The sequence below is a fragment of the Heterodontus francisci genome, chromosome 6, assembly GCF_036365525.1.
Source record: "Heterodontus francisci isolate sHetFra1 chromosome 6, sHetFra1.hap1, whole genome shotgun sequence".
Lineage (NCBI taxonomy): Eukaryota > Metazoa > Chordata > Chondrichthyes > Heterodontiformes > Heterodontidae > Heterodontus > Heterodontus francisci.
Genome location: NC_090376.1, coordinates 31,100,731 through 31,118,180, shown reverse-complemented (window position 1 = coordinate 31,118,180; position 17,450 = coordinate 31,100,731). Strand labels below are relative to the sequence as shown.

Genomic DNA, 17,450 nt, shown 5'->3' with positions numbered 1-17,450 from the left:
AAAGGTGGTTTTGCTACAGTTATTTTTAAGCTTCTGCAGGTAAGGAACAAAGTGACAAACGGAAGGTAGGTTAACTGATGGTCGGGTCGGGCGCGGGAAAAAAATGCAAGGACTTGGGCCAGGTCGGGTCTCATTTACAAACCCGAGCAGGCTTTTAACAGTAAGTGAAAATGTGAAGGAGTCATATGAGATAGGAGTAAAAGGGAGACAGCTAACTGTGAAGAAGTGAGACAGAAACAGAAGTGAAGGAGAAAACAGGGAATATAGAAATTGGATAGTAACAGAAATAAAAGTAAAGGAGGGAAATCATTTTTGCAAACTTACTACTACCAATAGTTAAGAGTATCAAAGACTGAGTGTGTTTTTGGGAGTGTCCAACAGAGAAAGGTTTGAGAAACACTAAATCAAATCGCTTAGTTCAAATTTGTTAGGAATGACAATTAGCTTGAAGAAGTCTGAAGTGAAAATATGTCAGCAGACAACTGGCTTCCCTATGATTACTTTGTTAGTGGCGGTGCCTATACCTCCAGCTGCAAGTGTGGGCATGAAAACTGGTACTGGGTGCCTGTAATTCAATGCTAGTTTTTTTTCTTTCTGCCCTGGTAGCAAAACGCCTTTCCTCAACTTAACACCCCAGTACATCCTGATTAAGATGTGGATGTTATTAAAAAACAACTGAATCTTATTCAGCGCTTCAAACTTCAACCATAGTGACATCTTGCATATCAACAAGTAGTAGTAAAACTAAGCAAAGAAGATGCATGTAAGATAAGCATTTAGCATTGTGGCTGATTTGTACTGAACAGAAATACAAAACTATATTTCTCTCAAAAGTTAAAGTCAGCTCTTGTTGCAGCACATTTGAGGGTGCTGTTAAAGTTGTTGCGCTCATTGAGACTAGTTCTGTTATGGTTGTTAACACATTATTACAGAATCAATAGGAAAAAAGCACGTGATAAACAGATTGATGATAAAAGCTGACTTCCTTTTGTGAGAAATATAGTTCTGCCCTTCTATTCCTTGCATATTAGTTAAACTTCTTTCCTGGCTTTTTTTCCTTGAAACTTTGTTGAAAGAATAGATTATTTCACCAAAAGAAGCATTTGCAATGATTTCTTGACTGGGCTATTGGACAGGCAACTTAAGCAAATTCTTAATTTATGTTTTTATCCAATCCTGTCCAATATATAATAATTTATCCTGGACTGGAGACGAACTCTTTCGAACAGGGCTGAAGTAATGCTACATTGTTAGGGATGTTGTCCTTCAGATGAGATGTTAAACCAAAGTCTTATTTCCATATTCCAGTTGTTTAAGTGGGCACTAAAGACCCCATGGCACTATTTGAAGTATAGGGAGCATTCTCTGGTAACTTGCCTGACATTCCTCTCTCAACCAACAGTACACAAAACAAATTAAGCTGTCATTCTTTGCACTGCCTAATGTGGGATCTCACTGGGTGCAATATGGCTTCCATATTTGCCTACAGAACAGCAGTCACTATATTTCAAAGTTAGTTTAATGTCTGTTAAAAGATTTCTGCCATTCCTGAGCAACATGACAGAAGCTGTTGAATAATTCTTTATTTCTGTGAGGTCAACTAAAATTCTAAAAACTTACGAGACATATTTCTTACCTCGTCCTCAGAAATATCACCTTGCTTGTCTTTGATTTTATTTGCTATTAATTTTGACAAGTCAACCATCTCTTTGGCCTAAAGAAAAACCATACACTTAAGATCACTTCGTCCATCCTGAATATAATCATCAGAAAAAACACTTACTTTAAAATATTGACCAGCATGACTAGCAGAGCTTTTTTTTTTAAATCATGGGATGTCAGCGTCGCTGGCAACGCCAGCAACTGCTGCCTATCCCTAATTGCCCTCAAGATGGTGAGTCGCCTGTTTGAACCACTACACTCCATCTGGTGTTAGTACACCCACAGTGCTGTTAGGAAGGGAGTTCCAGGTTTTTGACCCAGCAACAGTGGAGAAATGGCAGTATAGTTCCAAGTCAGGATGGGGTGTGGCTTGGAGGGGAACATGCAGGCAGTGGCATTCCCATGTGTCTGCTGCCTTTAGCCTTCTAGGTGGTAGAGGGCATGTGTTCGGAAGGTGCTGGAAAGGAGGCTTGGTGAGCTGCTGCCATATACATCTTGCATATGGTGCACATTGCTGCCACTGGTGCAGGGAATTAATATTTAAGATGGTTGATGGGGTGCCAATCAAGAGGACAACTTTGTCCTGAATGGCATAGAGATTCTTGAGTGTTGTTGCAGCTGCACTCAACCAGGCAAGTGAAGAGTATTCCATCACACTCCTGACTTGTGCCTTGTAGATGGTGGACAGGCTTTGAGTTACTTGGTGCAGAATTCCCAGCCTCTGACCTGCTCTTGCAGCCACAGTATTTATATGACTGGTTCAGTTAAATTTTTAGTTAATGGTAACCCCCGGGATGTTGATGGTGTGGGATTCAGCTATGGTAATGCCATTGAATGTCAAAGAAAGATGTTTAAAATCTCTCTTGTTGGAGATGGTCATTGCCTGCCACTTGTGTGGCACGAATGTTACTTGTCACTTATCAGTCCAAGCCTTGCTGCATACAGGCACGGACTTCTTCAGTATCTGAGGAGTCACGGTTGATTCTGAATACTGTGCAATCATTAGCAAACAATCCCAGCGTCTGACCTTATAATGGAGGGAAGGTCATTGATGAAGCAGCTGAAGATGGTTGGGCCTAGGACACTACCCTGAGGAACTCCTGCATCATTGACCTGGGGTTTAGATGTTTGACATCCAACAACCACAACCATCTTCTTTTGTGCTAAGTATGACACCAGCCAGTGGAGAGTTTGCCCCCGATTCCCATTGACTTTAATATTGCTAGGGTTCCTTGATGCCACACTCGGTCAAATGCTGCTTTGATGTCAAGGGCAGTCACTCTCACCTCACCTCTTGAATTCAGCTCTTTTGTCCATGTTTGGATCAACGCTGTAATGAGGTCTGGAGCTGAGTGGCCCTGGCCGAACCCAAACTGGTGAGCAAGTTACTGCTGTCTAAGTGTCGCTTGATAGCACAGTTGATGACATCTTCCATCACTTTGCTGATGATTGAGAGTGGACTGACAGGGCGGTAACTGACCAGATTGGATTTGTTCTGCTTTTTGTGTACAGGACATACCTGGACAGTTTTCCACATTATCAGGTAGATGCTAGTGTTGCAGCTGTACTGGAACAGCTTGGCTAGGGGCGCGGCCAGTTCTGGAGCACAAACCTTCAGTACTATTGCCAGAATGTTGTTGGGGCCCATAGCCTTTGATGTATCCAGTGCCTTCAGCCATTTCTTGATATCACATGGACTGAATTGAATCGACTGAAAACTGGCATCGGTGATGCTGGGGACCTCAGGAAGAGACCAAGTTGGATCATCCACTTGGCACTTCTGGCTGAAGATGATGTGCTAGATGAGCTGCACTGGATGATAATTTGGAATTAAAATGACCACTAACAAGCTTTCATTTCAAACTACCCAAGAACAATTACCAGTATCAACAGCTGTGATCCACATTCAAGCCACCCCTCTAAACAAAAGGAATGTACAGCATTATAACTGCTTTTACTGATGTCTTTTTATAGTTTCTTGACACTTTTTTTTTTAAAACTGTTTTCTTTTCCCCTTCAAGACACACAGCACTTGCAGCTAAGAAAGTGTGTGGACAACCAACAAAGCCTTGGGGATTGCTTTTCTCAGGACCGAACTTGCTATGGTTGCCTATTTGCAACTAATCGGTATGAATGTTCATGTCCCCTGCATGGAGCACTGTGACAAACAGCACATAATAGGGCAAGTCAAATTTAGGTCCCCAATTTCTATGCCATAATGCTGTTGCCACCTAACAATTTTTTTCTTTTTTCATACCCTTGCTTTGTGTTGGAAATTATTTCTTTTAAGTTTGGGCTTAGGAAGAAAATATACACTGACAAAGAATAAAAGCAACAGCTGGGAGACTGCAACGACAGTCAGCCTTGCAGTGTCCTCTATTCTTATCGTGAGAAAGGAAGGTGCTAAAGATAATTTCTAGGTGGTGGCTAGCCACTGCCTCTGCCTACAGTTCAGCTACGAGAGTTGCAAGAATTGATGTAGAGATTTAGAAACATTTAATACTATTTGTTTAGAGAGGTTTCTGCTTTTTAACAGGATAGTTACTTCAGCACATGTTCCAAAATTATGCCACGCTTCCTCATAGAGATACAATAATAGTTTCCATTGGTACATATATCCATTATCAACTAATTTTCATTTTGTTTTCATTAAAAACGAGAGAACCACTTATCAGCTTATCCAAATACCAGCTATTTTCAGGTAATGTACAAGATAACATTATAAGATTAGGAAGTGTTGGTGGAAGCTTACCTTTTTCATTAGTTTATTGAGGTCTTCAAAAGCCTGGAATTCAAAGAGGAAAAATTAGGCTTACAATTATAATGCTGCTTACTGCAATAATCATAATTGTAAAACACATAACTATTTTGTCATAATTAATTTTACAAAAAGCATCTGAAGTTAAAATGCTAATATAGAGCCAACAGAATGTTTAACCAGGTAGCCAAAAACGTACAGTGCTCAGGTCAGTCTACACCTTGAGTAATGTAACCAATTCTAGTTGCTAAAAAACAAGGGAGACATTCAAATGCTGGAAACTGCAGAGAAAAACCTTGAAGCTGATCTCAGCATTAAGGGTCTGAGTTATAAAAAAAGACTGGTGAGACCTGGGCTTTTCAGGCTGAAAAAAAAAGACATCCTGGGGGTGATTGTACAGAAGGATACAAGACAGTAAATGCAACGGTAGAAGTTAACTTGGAATTCTATTTTGAATTATATAGTGGGAGTAGGACAATGCGGCATAGATTTTAAACTGGCAAAGGGAGGCTTTATAATTGATATCAGGAGGGTCTTCACATTGAAATGGATATCTGGGCAGAGTGATGGAGCCAAACAGCTTTGAATCAGTTAAGAGACAATGAGATGTGATAATGGGGGGAGAAGTGTAGGGTTATTCTGGATGAATGAATTAAAATGGACCATTTCTAAGTATCGTGTGATCTTGTGCTTATGGCATCATTTGTCAATTCCCAAATTGCAATAAGTTAATGAAATTTGGAAGCAAGGATTACTACCTCATTTTATCAAAAATGGGGAGCAATTGGGATTAAAATTACTTCTGAAATACTTGATTAGTGGTGATATTTGTATCATACTGGTTTTCAAATTGAGCACAAAAAATTATAAAACATAAAGGTGAATACGATAGCCACAAAGAAATCAAATAGGGAATTCAGAAGAAACTTCTTTACCCAGAGAATGGCAAGAATGTGGAACATGCTACCACAGAGAGTAGTTGAGGCAAGTAGTATAGATGCAATTAAGGGAAAGCTAAATAAGTACGAGGGAGAATGCAATAGAGGATTGTGCTGATAAGAGTTAGACGAGGAAGGTTGGGAGGAGGTTTGAGTGGAGCGCAAACACTGGTTTGGCTGGTTGGGCCGAAAGGCCTGTTTCTGTGCTATTTATTCTATGTAATTCTATGTAAGGCTGCATAATCACATGGTGAGTAATTTCGAGCTAAATGAAAAAATACAGACATTTTGATTACATTGTGAAATTGTCTACATAAATGTATTTTTTTGCTCTACATTAAACACCTAGTTAGCAAAAACAAAGCACAATATTTGGAGGGAAACTGTGTCTTTCATTCTGCTTCCTCAACAGGAAGAACAACTTACAATTGGAGCTACTATGGCCCAAACAACTAATATTCACAATTATATTACAAAAATAAACATAAGCATCTTCAAATCAGAGGGAAGTTTGGCACTGATGAAATGTAAAGTTTGTAAGTGTGAAATTTTGAATAAGCACAGCTAATAGCAACTGTATTAACAAACATCAGATCCTATTTGGAATCGGAGGATAATAAAAAAACAAAACAACCACCTACTTCTTTCCACAGAAGCAAGGAGGTTGCTTAAATATGTTTCAGATGGAATTCTCCCCAAGGTATCACTGTCTTTATTACTGCTACTTGAGAAGCTTTGCATCCAATGAAGTACTTTTGAAGTATAGTCACTTTAGTAATTTAGGGAAATGCAACAGCCAAATAATGTAGAGCTAGCTCCTGCAAACAGTCATGAGATAAATGACCAGATAGTCTGTTTTAATGATATTGGTTCACGGATATATGTTGGCCAGAAAACTGTAAGTACACCCATTCTGCTTCAAATAGTTTCATGGGGTCTTTTATCTCGACCCAAGAGGGGAGACCAGACCCGGGTTTAATATGTCACCCAAAAGACAGTAACTCTGACAATGCTGAAATGCCAGCTTAGATTATGTGCTCAAGTCTCTGGAGTGGGTATTTAAACCCACAACCAACTGATTCAGAGGAGAGTGCTACTGCTATCATTGTAGGAAAATTGGACTTGTGGTTTATGCTTGCTTCTTCATTTGGTTTCTCAGTCCAAGAATACCAATCAGAAAAATATTTTGTTAGTACTGTAGAAAGACTAGTTGTTCTCACCCATGAAAGCTGCAGAAGGCTTGCAGGGCACAATCACTATTAAAGCAAATAACAGCATCAATCAATGGAAGTGATTTCAACAGCTGGCTGCCTATTTATGTCGGACGATGAGTGGCCTTACAGGAACTATTGGAATCCACCCAAGAAAAGGCCCAGAAAATTTTCACAATAGCTTTTTTGGGCCTAGAGGAATAAGAGTTCTCCTGGAACCACAAAAATATTGTGGAATCAACTCCTTCTGCCCAGGTCCACAATGCCAACTAGAATCATAGAATGGTTACAGCACAGAAGGAGGCCATTCAGCCTGCTGTGCCTGTACCACTCTGCAAGAGCAATTCAGCTAGTCTCACTCCCCCACACTTTCCTGGTAGCCCTGCCAAGTTTTTCTCTTCAGATAATTATCCAATTCCCTTTTGAAAGCCATGATTGAATCTGCCTCCAAGACACACTCAGGCAGTGCATTCATTGCATAAAAAAAGTATTTTTCTCATGTCGCTGTTTGATTTTTGCAAATCACCTTAAATCAGTGTCCTCTAGTTCTTGACTCATCTGTCATTTCTCTTTCTATCTACTCTGTCGAGACCCCTCATAATTTTGAACACCTCTATCAAGTCTCTTCTCAACCTCTCTTCTCTTCTGCGAACAACCCCAGCTTCTCCAGTCTATTCACTTAACTGAAGTCCTTTATGACTAGTACTGTTCTCAAAAATCTTTTCTGCTCCCTTTGTAAAGCCTTCACATCTTTCCTAAAATATGGTGCCCAGAATTGGACACCATACTCCAGTTGAAGCCAAACCAGTGTTTTATGAAGGTTCATCATAACTTCTTTGCTTTTGTACTCTATTCCTCTATATTTATAATGCCCAGAATCCCATATGGCTTTGTACCACTTTCTCAACCTGCCCTGCCAACTTCAATGATTTGTGCACAGGGGCGGCGCAGTGGTTAGCACCGCAGCCTCACAGCTCCAGGGACCCGGGTTCGATTCTGGGTACTGCCTGTGCGGAGTTTGCAAGTTCTCCCTGTGACCGCGTGGGTTTTCGCCGGGTGCTCCGGTTTCCTCCCACAGCCAGACTTGCAGGTTGATAGGTAAAATTGGCCATTGTAAATTGCCCCTAGTGTAGGTAGGTGGTAGGGAATATGGGATTACTGCAGGGTTAGTATAAATGGGTGGTTGTTGGTCAGCACAGACTCGGTGGGCCGAAGGGCCTGTTTCAGTGCTGTAGCTCTAAATGAAAAAATAAATATAGCCCGAGGACTCTGTTACTGCACTTCCTTTTGTGCCAGCTGTGGCTCAGTTGGTAAAACTCTCATCTCTGTATCACAAGGTTGTGGGTTGAAATCCCACTCCAGGGCCTGAGCACGTATATCAAGGCTGACACTCCAGTGCCGTACTGAGGGAGCCCTGCACTATCAGAGGTGTCATCTTTCAGATGAGATGCTAAACCGAGGTCCCACCTGCCCCCTCAGGTGGGTGTAAAAGATTGAAGGGGGAGTTACTCCCAGTGTCCTGGCCAATATTTATCCACCAAGCTATCTGATCATTATCACATTGCTATTTGTGGGAGCTTGCTGTGCGCAAACTGGCTGCTGCATTTCCTACATTACAACAGTGACTACACTTCAAAAGTATTTCATTGGCTGTAAAACACTTGAGATGTCCAGTGGTCGTGAAAGCCGCTATTACATAAATACAAGTCTTTCTGTACCTTTTATTTTATATTGCCTCTCCTCATTCTTCCTACCAAAATGTATCACTTCACTGCATTAAATTTCATCATTCCACCAACCTATGTCCTTTTTAAGTCTAACAATATCCTCCTCACAGTTTATATTACTTCACGTTTTATGTCATCCGCAAATTTTGAAATTGTGCACTATACACCCAAGTCCAGATCATCAATATTTATCAAGGAAAGCAGCAGTCCTAGTCCCGACCCCAGGGAAACACCACTGCATACCTTCCTCCGGTCCAAAAAATGCAACCGTTCACTAATACTGTCACACAGCCAACTTCGTATCCACACTGCCGCTGTCCCTTTTATTCCATGGGCTTCAACTTTGCTGGCATCCTATCATGTGGTACTTCATCAAATGCCTTTTGGAAGTCCATGTACACCACATCAACTGCAATGCCCTCATCAACCCTCTCTATTAGCTCTTCTGGCTCAGTACAGGAGCCGGTTGTTTACCTGCTCTCCCAAACCAGGTGAGCTGCAGCAGGGCACTCATTTGGCAACTGCAGCATTCAAATAAGGTCCGAACCCAAAGGTGGTTTGGGTCTTCTGATGCTGGTTTTGAGCGGGTGACAGAGCTGCCTCCCAGACTTTAAAATAGTTTTGGGCAGAAGTCCAAAATCTCCACCGCACACACCCCCACCCCCAAAGTACTGGCTAGGAAAAGATCTTTCTTCTCCAATTGTTAGATAATGTTGCATCTCTCACTTTACAAATTAATATACATTTTATAATTTGCACAGTGGTAATACTGACTGATAGTTCAATGTATGATTTCCTGCAGTCCAGAGCAGACTAACAAGTGAAATGAGAGAAGCCTCATTTTTTACTTCTCATGTAAGGGATTACATGGATACCATACATGAAATAAACACTCCAATCTGTGCGATACTAATGCTACCAGGGAATTTATTTGTCATGTTACAACAATGGAGGTCAGAAGAATGGAAAACAAGCGCCTTTTTCCAACTGGCCTTCGAATGAGGGCCATAATCACCAACGCTATGTGCGAAAGTAACAGGGGAGAGCAGCTCTCGCAGGCTGCAGATATTGCTTCAGTGTTCTCCTGAAGCCTCCAATGAAAATGCCTAAAGAAGGTGATATTACCAAAGTGGCAATCAAAAGAGTTGAAATAATGCACAGTTGAATCTAAATCATCCTGGGTAATGACTATATGTTGGTTAATCTGAGGACACCTCCCTCACAGCTGGATTCAGTAACCTATTGCCAGTTTTTGATGTGCTTCGCAGCAATCATTATATCTTCTCTTCTTCTTTGGCCTCCTTGTCTCGAGAGACAATGGGTAAGCGCCTGGAGGTGGTCAGTGGTTTGTGAAGCAGCGCCTGGAGTGGCTATAAAGGCCAATACTAGAGTGATAGACTCTTCCACAGGTGCTGCAGAAAAAATTGGTTGTCGGGGCTGTTACACAGTTGGCTCTCCCCTTGCGCTTCTGTCTTTTTTCCTGCCAACTGCGAAGTCACTTCGACTCGCCACACTTTAACCCCACCTTTATGGCTGCCTGCCAGCTCTGGCGATCGCTGGCAATTGACTCCCACGACTTCATGTCGCATTTGCAGATGTCTTTAAAGCAGAGACATGGACGGCCGGTAGGTCTGATACCAGTGGCGAGCTCGCTGTACAATGTGTCCTTGGGGATCCTGCCATCTTCCATGCGGCTCACATGGCCCAGCCATCTCAAGCGCCGCTGACTCAGTAGTGTGTACAAGCTGGGGATGTTGGCCGCCTCGAGGACTACTGTGTTGGAGATGTGGTGATGCCAAGGTTTCTCCGGAGGCAACGAAGATGGAATGAATTGAGACGTCACTCTTGGCTGACATACGTTGTCCAGGCCTCGCTGCCGTAGAGCAAGGTACTGAGGACACAGGCTTGATACACTCGGACTTTTGTGTCCCGTGCCAGTGCGCCATTTTCCCACACTCTCTTGGCCAGTCTGGACATAGCAGTGGAAGCCTTTCCCATGCGCTTGTTGATTTCTGCATCTAGAGACAGGTTACTGGTGATAGTTGAGCCTAGGTAGGTGAACTCTTGAACCACATCCAGAGCGTGGCTGCCGATATTGATGGATGGAGCATTTCTGACGTCCTGTCCCATGATGTTCATTTTCTTGAGGCTGATGGTTAGGCCAAATTCGTTGCAGGCAGCCGCAAACCTGTCGATGAGACTCTGCAGACACTCTTCAGTGTGAGATGTTAAAGCAGCATCATCAGCAAAGAGGAGTTCCCTGATGAGGACTTTCCGTACTTTGGTCTTCACTCTTAGGCGGGCAAGGTTGAACAACCTGCCACCTGATCTTGTGTGGAGGAAAATTCCTTCTTCTGAAGACTTGAACGCGTGTGAGAGCAGCAGGGAGAAGAAAATCCCAAACAGTGTAGGTGCGAGAACACAGCCCTGTTTCTCGCCACTCAGGATAGGAAAGGGATCTGATGAGGCGTCGCTATGCTGAATTGCGCCTTTCATATCGTCATGGAATGAGGTGATGATACTTAGTAGCTTTGGTGGACATCTGATCTTTTCTAGTAGTCTGAAGAGACCACGTCTGCTGACGAGGTCAAAGGCTTTGGTGAGATCAATGAAAGCAACGTAGAGGGGCATCTGTTGTTCACGGCATTTCTCCTGTAGCTGACGAAGGCAGAACAACATGTCAATGGTGGATCTCTCTGCTCAAAAGCCACACTGTGCCTCAGGGTAGACACGCTCGGCCAGCTTCTGGAGCCTGTTTAAAGTGACTCGAGCGAAGACTATCCCCACTATGCTGAGCAGGGAGATTCCACGGTAGTTGCTGCAGTCATCGCGGTCACCTTGTTTTTATAGAGGGTGATGATTTTGGCATCATGCATGTCCTGTGGTACTGCTCCCTCGCCCCAGCACAGGCAAAGCAGTTCGTAGAGTGCTGAGAGTATGGCAGGCTTAGCACTCTTGATTATTTCAGGGGTAATGCCGTCCTTCCCAGGGACTTTTCCGCTGGCTAGAGAATCAATGGCATCACTGAATTCCGATTTTGTTGGCTGTACATCCAGCTCATCCATGACTGGTAGAGGCTGGGCAGCATTGAGGGCGGTCTCAGTGACAACATTCTCCCTGGAGTACAGTTCTAGGTAGTGCTCAACCCAGCGGTCCATTTGCTTGCGTTGGTCAGTGATTGTGTCCCCTGATTTAGATTTGAGGGGGGCGATCTTCTTGATGGTTGGCTCAAAAGCTCTCTTAATGCCATCATACATCATTATATAAACAAAAATTATCCCTGTTCCTCACCCTGGAAAATCAAAACAAAATGAAAAATCACTGAAATTAATTAGAATTCTTTGTGAGCTATTTTGTTGACAGTACTCACAGTAACAGTAGTGGAATTTTCTTTCTTTTCAAAAAATAAAATTCAGCCCAGCTTTAGCTTGGTTAGAAGTAAAAATGCTACAAATTCACTCAAATATGGTTGGCTTCTGAATTGGGTACAGTCCACTAGTGCATTAGGATCAAATGTAGAGTACTGGGAACATCTGTTGTAGCTTTAGAGAAGCTATGCAGCCACACAGTAGCTGATCCTAACCCTTAAGTAATGTAAAAGTACCTGCAAATTGTTGCAGTGCAGACAAAATCCAATTAGACATTCTAGTCAATTTGCCTTTTTGGAATTCCTGAAGTCTATTCTAGTTGTGCAAGTAAGCAATCAATTTTTAAAAAAATCTTGACTATTTACTGAAGGTAAGCTTCATCTGCGAGGTACAAATTACACTTAGCCATAGAAGTCATATTCTGAGAACCACGTGTTCCTAAGTATTTACACTGAAAAAGTCAATACTTAGTATTTCTATCACCCGCATTGTGGCCATCCTCCTGCAAAGCCAACTGCGTTGGACGGGTCACGTTGCCCGGATGGACGACAGTCGCCTGTCCAAGGTAATGTTGTATGGAAATCTGACCACGGGCAAAAGGAACAGAGGGGCCCCATGCAAAGGTTTGAAGGACTCCCTGAAGAAGTCCCTTTCTGTGTGCCACATTGACCATCGCCAGTGGGAAGCACAGGCCATAGATCATGATGCCTGGAGATGCTACATCAGGAGGGCTACAGAGACCTTTGAGACTGAGTGAAGAACCAGCATGAAAGAGAACAGGAGAAGGATAGATCCAATTGCCCCCAGCAGCGACTACACCTTCACTTGTACCCGCTGTGGGAGAATCTGCCAGTCATGGATAGGCCTGACTAGCCACCAGCGGGCCTGCAACCGATGACCACAACCTTCCCAAAATCTTCATCTGTGAAGAAATGCCAAGAACAACAATATTTTAAAATAAAAACAAGAAATGCTGGAACCACTCAGCAGGTCTGTCAGCATCTGTGGAAAGAGAAGCAGAGTTCTGCTCTGCTTCTCTTTCCACAGATGCTGCCAGACCTGCTGAGTGGTTCCAGCATTTCTTGTTTTTATTTCAGATTTCCAGCATCCGCAGTATTTTGCTAATATTTTAAAATATATACCTATGGTCACAAGCATTAAGTTTTTCCTTATTTTTAAGTGGTGTGGCTAAACAGACCCAATTCTGAATCCATATTGCACTCGAGTGTAAACATTGTGATCTAAAATAATGCAAATAAATATACTAAAAATTCTACCAGATAATAAGCTAAAGGGCAATGTGGAAAGTTCCAGGACTACTTAAAAAAAATCCAGAAGAATAGTCCACTCAGCATTGTTTCTTCAATGATGGAATTGTTCAGGGAGACTCTGGGAACAAAAGGGAATGGGCACACACCTAACAGGAACTTCCTGTGATAAACAGAATTGAACTGCAGGGTTCTTATCAGAGACAAACAGCTCTGGCAGGAAACCTTTACTAAGAACCTGGGGTCGCTAAATATGACATAATTCATCCGTAAAGTCAAAATAGTCTGTCATATCCAAAGAACTTAAAAAGAGATTCAGAAAATAGTTTTTTTTGCAGTGGGGTTTTGTGTGTTTTTTTGAGGAGGGCAGAGGGGGAAAGGTACTTTAACCCAATATATAGTGAAACATTTGTCTATTTATTTCACTGAATTCAACCTCATGGTTTCAGCACTGCATGAATTATATACACTTCTGAAACAAGCAATGAGTTTATAGCAGTTTAAAACCAAAACACTTCCAGTGAATGGATTAAACCAGATTTTCTTCTGTTCAAACTAAATTACAGAAACATGCATTCAGCTTTTAATATGAGAATTTATGGTCTGCACTGCAAGATGACTTTTTCTCTGCAGGCTTGTGTAGCGCAAACACTGAATGTAAGTTACCCGACTCTTCAATCATGAAAATAAGAACAGATGTTACATTACCTGTGCATGGTAAATATGATTTAAAAAAAACATTTATAAAAGTGTAGCTATCTGCTACTAAGCAATTCTTTTTCTCTAAGACAGAACTATAATTATGCCTGACTGTATTGGTTTCTACAATTTCTGTCAACAAATTGTAAGGATTCTGGCATTCCATACAATACAAAAGAAAACTGGAATTCATTCTTCAGCTAGTCCCATTTTTCTTTGGGAGTAAGATATTCTCCATTTTCAGATCCACTTGGCCTTCAGAGCCCTGCTGCTTAAAGGGTAGAAATGTGGCCTATTCCCAGTGACCACCATAGCCATCCAACAGGAGTTGGTAGGTAAAAGTACACTTGACCCTCTTTTGAGACTTTCACCTCTAATGGAAATCCCACAGCCTTCATTCCATGCAGATTGGGAACAAGAAACATTACATTCAATTCACTCCATAGCAGTTAGCATTAGCACCTGAAACTCAACAGTCTCTTTACCATCTTGAGCCCCAGATCCACCTGTATCACTGCCTTAATATTGGGAGAATCTGCCTAGTTGATAGATAGTGTTTGTGCAGAGTTCTGTAATATAGTATGGGGAGTGATCAACCAGAAATTATATTTCCATAACATTTTTTTTTAACAAGATAAATTTAGCAAACCATCATCAATTCCTTAAAGACAACCTACATAGTGCAAGTACCTTCTTCAGAATACATAATGTCACTGTCATTTCGCCTTAGTGTAGGACCCGGAAGACCGACCCGACCCGAACCAGACACGTCGTCGGGTCCCATCGGGGTCGGGTTGGGTAGCAGGCCTTTACCCATGTACTGATGTAAAGGCCTGCTACCCGACCCCGACAGGTCCCGACATGTGTTGGGTTCAAGACGGGTCGGGTCGGACTTCCGGGTCTGGCATTCGGGCTCGGGTCGGATTTCCTTTGCAGACCTTCAGTATCATCTACAAGATGCACTGCAACAACGCACCAAGACTCCTTCAACAGCACCTTCCAAACCCGTGAAATCTACCACCTAGAAGGCAGTAGATACATGGGAACATCACCACCTAAAAGTTCCCCTCCAAGCCACATACCATCCTGACTTGGAACTGTATCGCCATTGCTTCACTGTCGCTGGGTGTCGCTGGCTAGGCCAGCATTTATTGCCTGTCCCTAATTGCCCTTGAGAAGTGGTGAGGAGCTGTCTTCTTGAACCGCTGCAGTCCTTGGGGTGTGGTTACTGCTGTTAGGAAGGGAGTTCCAGAATTTTGACCCAGTGACATTGAAAGAATGGCGATATAGTTTCAAGTCAGGATGGTGTGTGGTTTGGAGGGGAACATTGCAGATGGTGGCGTTCCCATGCATCTGCTGCCCTAGGTGGTAGAGGTCACTGGTTTGGAATGTGCTGTCGAAGAAGCCTTGGTGAATTGCTGCAGTGCATCTTGTAGATGGTACAGACTGCTGCCACTGTGTGCCGGTGCTGAAGGGAGTGAATGCTGAATATGGTGGACAGGATGCCCATCAAACAGGGTGCTTTGCCCCAGATGGTGCCGAGCTTCGAGTGTTGTTGGAGCTGCACCCATCAGGTAAGTGGAGAGTATTCCATCATGCTCCTGACTTATGCCTTGTAGATGGTGGACAGGCACTGGGGAGACAGGAGGTGAGTTACTCGCTGCAGAATTCTCAGCCTCTGACCTGCTCTTGTAGGCACAGTATTTATATGGCTGGTCCAGTTCGGTTTCTGATGAATGGTAACCTCCAGGATGTTGATAGTGGAGGACTCAGCGAGGGTAATGCCATCGAATGTCATGGGGAGATAGTTAGATTCTCTCTTGTTTGAGATGGTCATTGTCTGACACTTGGGTTGCCTCAGTATCTGAGGAGTTGGGAATGGTACTGAACATTGTGCAATCATCAACAAACATCCCCTCTTCTGACCTTATGATGGAAGGTCATTGATGAAGCAGCTGAAGATGGTTGGGCCTAGGACACAACCCTGAGGAACTCCTGCAGTGATGTCCTAGGACTGAGACGATTGACCTCCAACAACCACAACCATCTTCCTTTGTGCTTGGTATGACTCCAACCAACAGAGAGTTTTCCCCCGATCCCCACTGACTGCCACTTTGCTGGTGCTCCTTGATGCCATACTTGGTGAAATGCTGCCTTGATGTTAAGGGCAGTCACTCTCACTTCAGCTCTGGAGTTCAGCTCTTTTGTCCATGTTTGGACCAAGGCTGAGTGGCCCTGGCAGAACCCAAACTGTCCAAATCAGGAATGCACAATCTTAGTTTGCAACAAATTTATCTTGGTTTACACTTTTATAATGTTCATAAAACAAGATGCAAACACTAAAGTAGGGTAGTCATATAAATAACATTCCCTTCCTAAATACTGGCTACCTAACCTGGCTTTTCAGGGTGAAACAATCTCAGGGAGATGTGTTTTGACACAGCATTCCACAGGAAATGGTTTCAGCGGATCCAGACGGATGGCTGGCCTTGAATATTTAGAAATACTTACTTCAGAGATGTTTTTGTCGGTCTCCTTTCGTTTTTCCTCTATTTTCCTTTCAATACCCACAATTCCTACAGCCCTCACTCTTCCTGCCTGTAAAAATAGGAAACTTTTATTAATTTCACACCGGCAGTGATACATCTTCTATTCAAGTTTTTGTTCTCTAGCAAATGCAGATACTTCCTACTGCATGTGATTGTTAAAAGCTCCCACAGGAAATAAACTTTGAAGGGAACTCAGCTTTTTTTTCTGAACAGTAGTTGAGACATTAGTCTGGCTTTTTTGTTCCTTTTTAAAATGTAATCATCTTCCTTTCTGCTGCACACTGTTTCTTGACTGGGACGGATGTCAGGCAACCTGCTCCTCAACCTCCAGCAACGTTGCTCTTGTGTCAGTGACTCTAGGTGAATTTTCTTGCCTAAAGGAAGTACAAAACTATGCCTCTGTATTTTCTTTCATTAGTGTCACTGAAATTAAGAACTCATTGTGTGAAAAATTACAGGATCGGACTACAGCTCCACCACTCTATGGAATAGAATCATACAGCATAGGAGGCCGCCATTTGGCCCATTGTGCCTGTGCACTGAATGAGCTACCACTTAGCCCCACTCCTCTATTCGTTCCACATGCTCTACAAATTTTTGCTTTTGAAGTATCTATCAGCTTCCTGTGGCAATGCTTATGTTAAGTCTGATGATTTTCTGTTTTATTAGTCCAGAAGCATTATTCCAAATAATGCACAATGCATTAATCTGTTGCTAAAGTGAAACTTTATGCCTTTAATGCCACAAAGTCTTCACAGAGAGATGTGAGGTTGTGGAATGCACTTCTAAGGTTAGTGGTTGAGTTCGATTGATAGGTGAATGAATGAAAAGGGGCTGAAAGGATATGGGAACTGGGTAGGTAAATGTGATCAGAAATATTTGCTCAGTGGCAGGGTAAGTGCTGACATGCACTGATTGCTTTGAATGGCCTGAACCATGAAATATTTGTTTAATACATAAATAATAAATGTGGTCGATTACATTTACAATAAAATATATCTGAAACCGATATGCACAATTATCCATATACAAATGTTTATGTATAAAATAGATTATGTATGCCAATTAATGTTAATTGTGCACTTACTAAGAACTGTGAGGAGGATAGCATACAACTTCAAAAGGACATAGACAAGTTGGTGGAATGGGCAGACAGGTGGCAGATTACGTTCAATGCAGAGAAACGTGAAGTGATTCATTTTGGTAGGAAGAGCATGGAGAGAATAAAGGATGCAATTTTTAAAAATGTTTAATAGTTCTGCATTAATAG

At 42.4% G+C, this 17,450-nt stretch overlaps 1 protein-coding gene across 3 annotated transcripts in view; it reads right to left on the bottom strand.

Moving 5' to 3' along the window:
* The window catches only part of vps36 (vacuolar protein sorting 36 homolog), a 62,373-nt gene that overhangs the window by 25,072 nt on the left and 19,851 nt on the right, over window positions 1-17,450 (bottom strand). For all 3 annotated transcript variants that reach the window (XR_010975194.1, XM_068033420.1, XM_068033421.1), the window contains 3 exons: window positions 16,143-16,229; window positions 4,415-4,447; window positions 1,637-1,714 (listed from right to left, as the gene is read on the bottom strand). Coding sequence is in view for 2 of the 3 variants with exons in the window: in XM_068033420.1 (XP_067889521.1) it covers window positions 1,637-1,714; window positions 4,415-4,447; window positions 16,143-16,229 (198 nt within the window). In the remaining variant the exon portion in view is untranslated. The remainder of the gene's footprint in view (window positions 1-1,636; window positions 1,715-4,414; window positions 4,448-16,142; window positions 16,230-17,450) is intronic.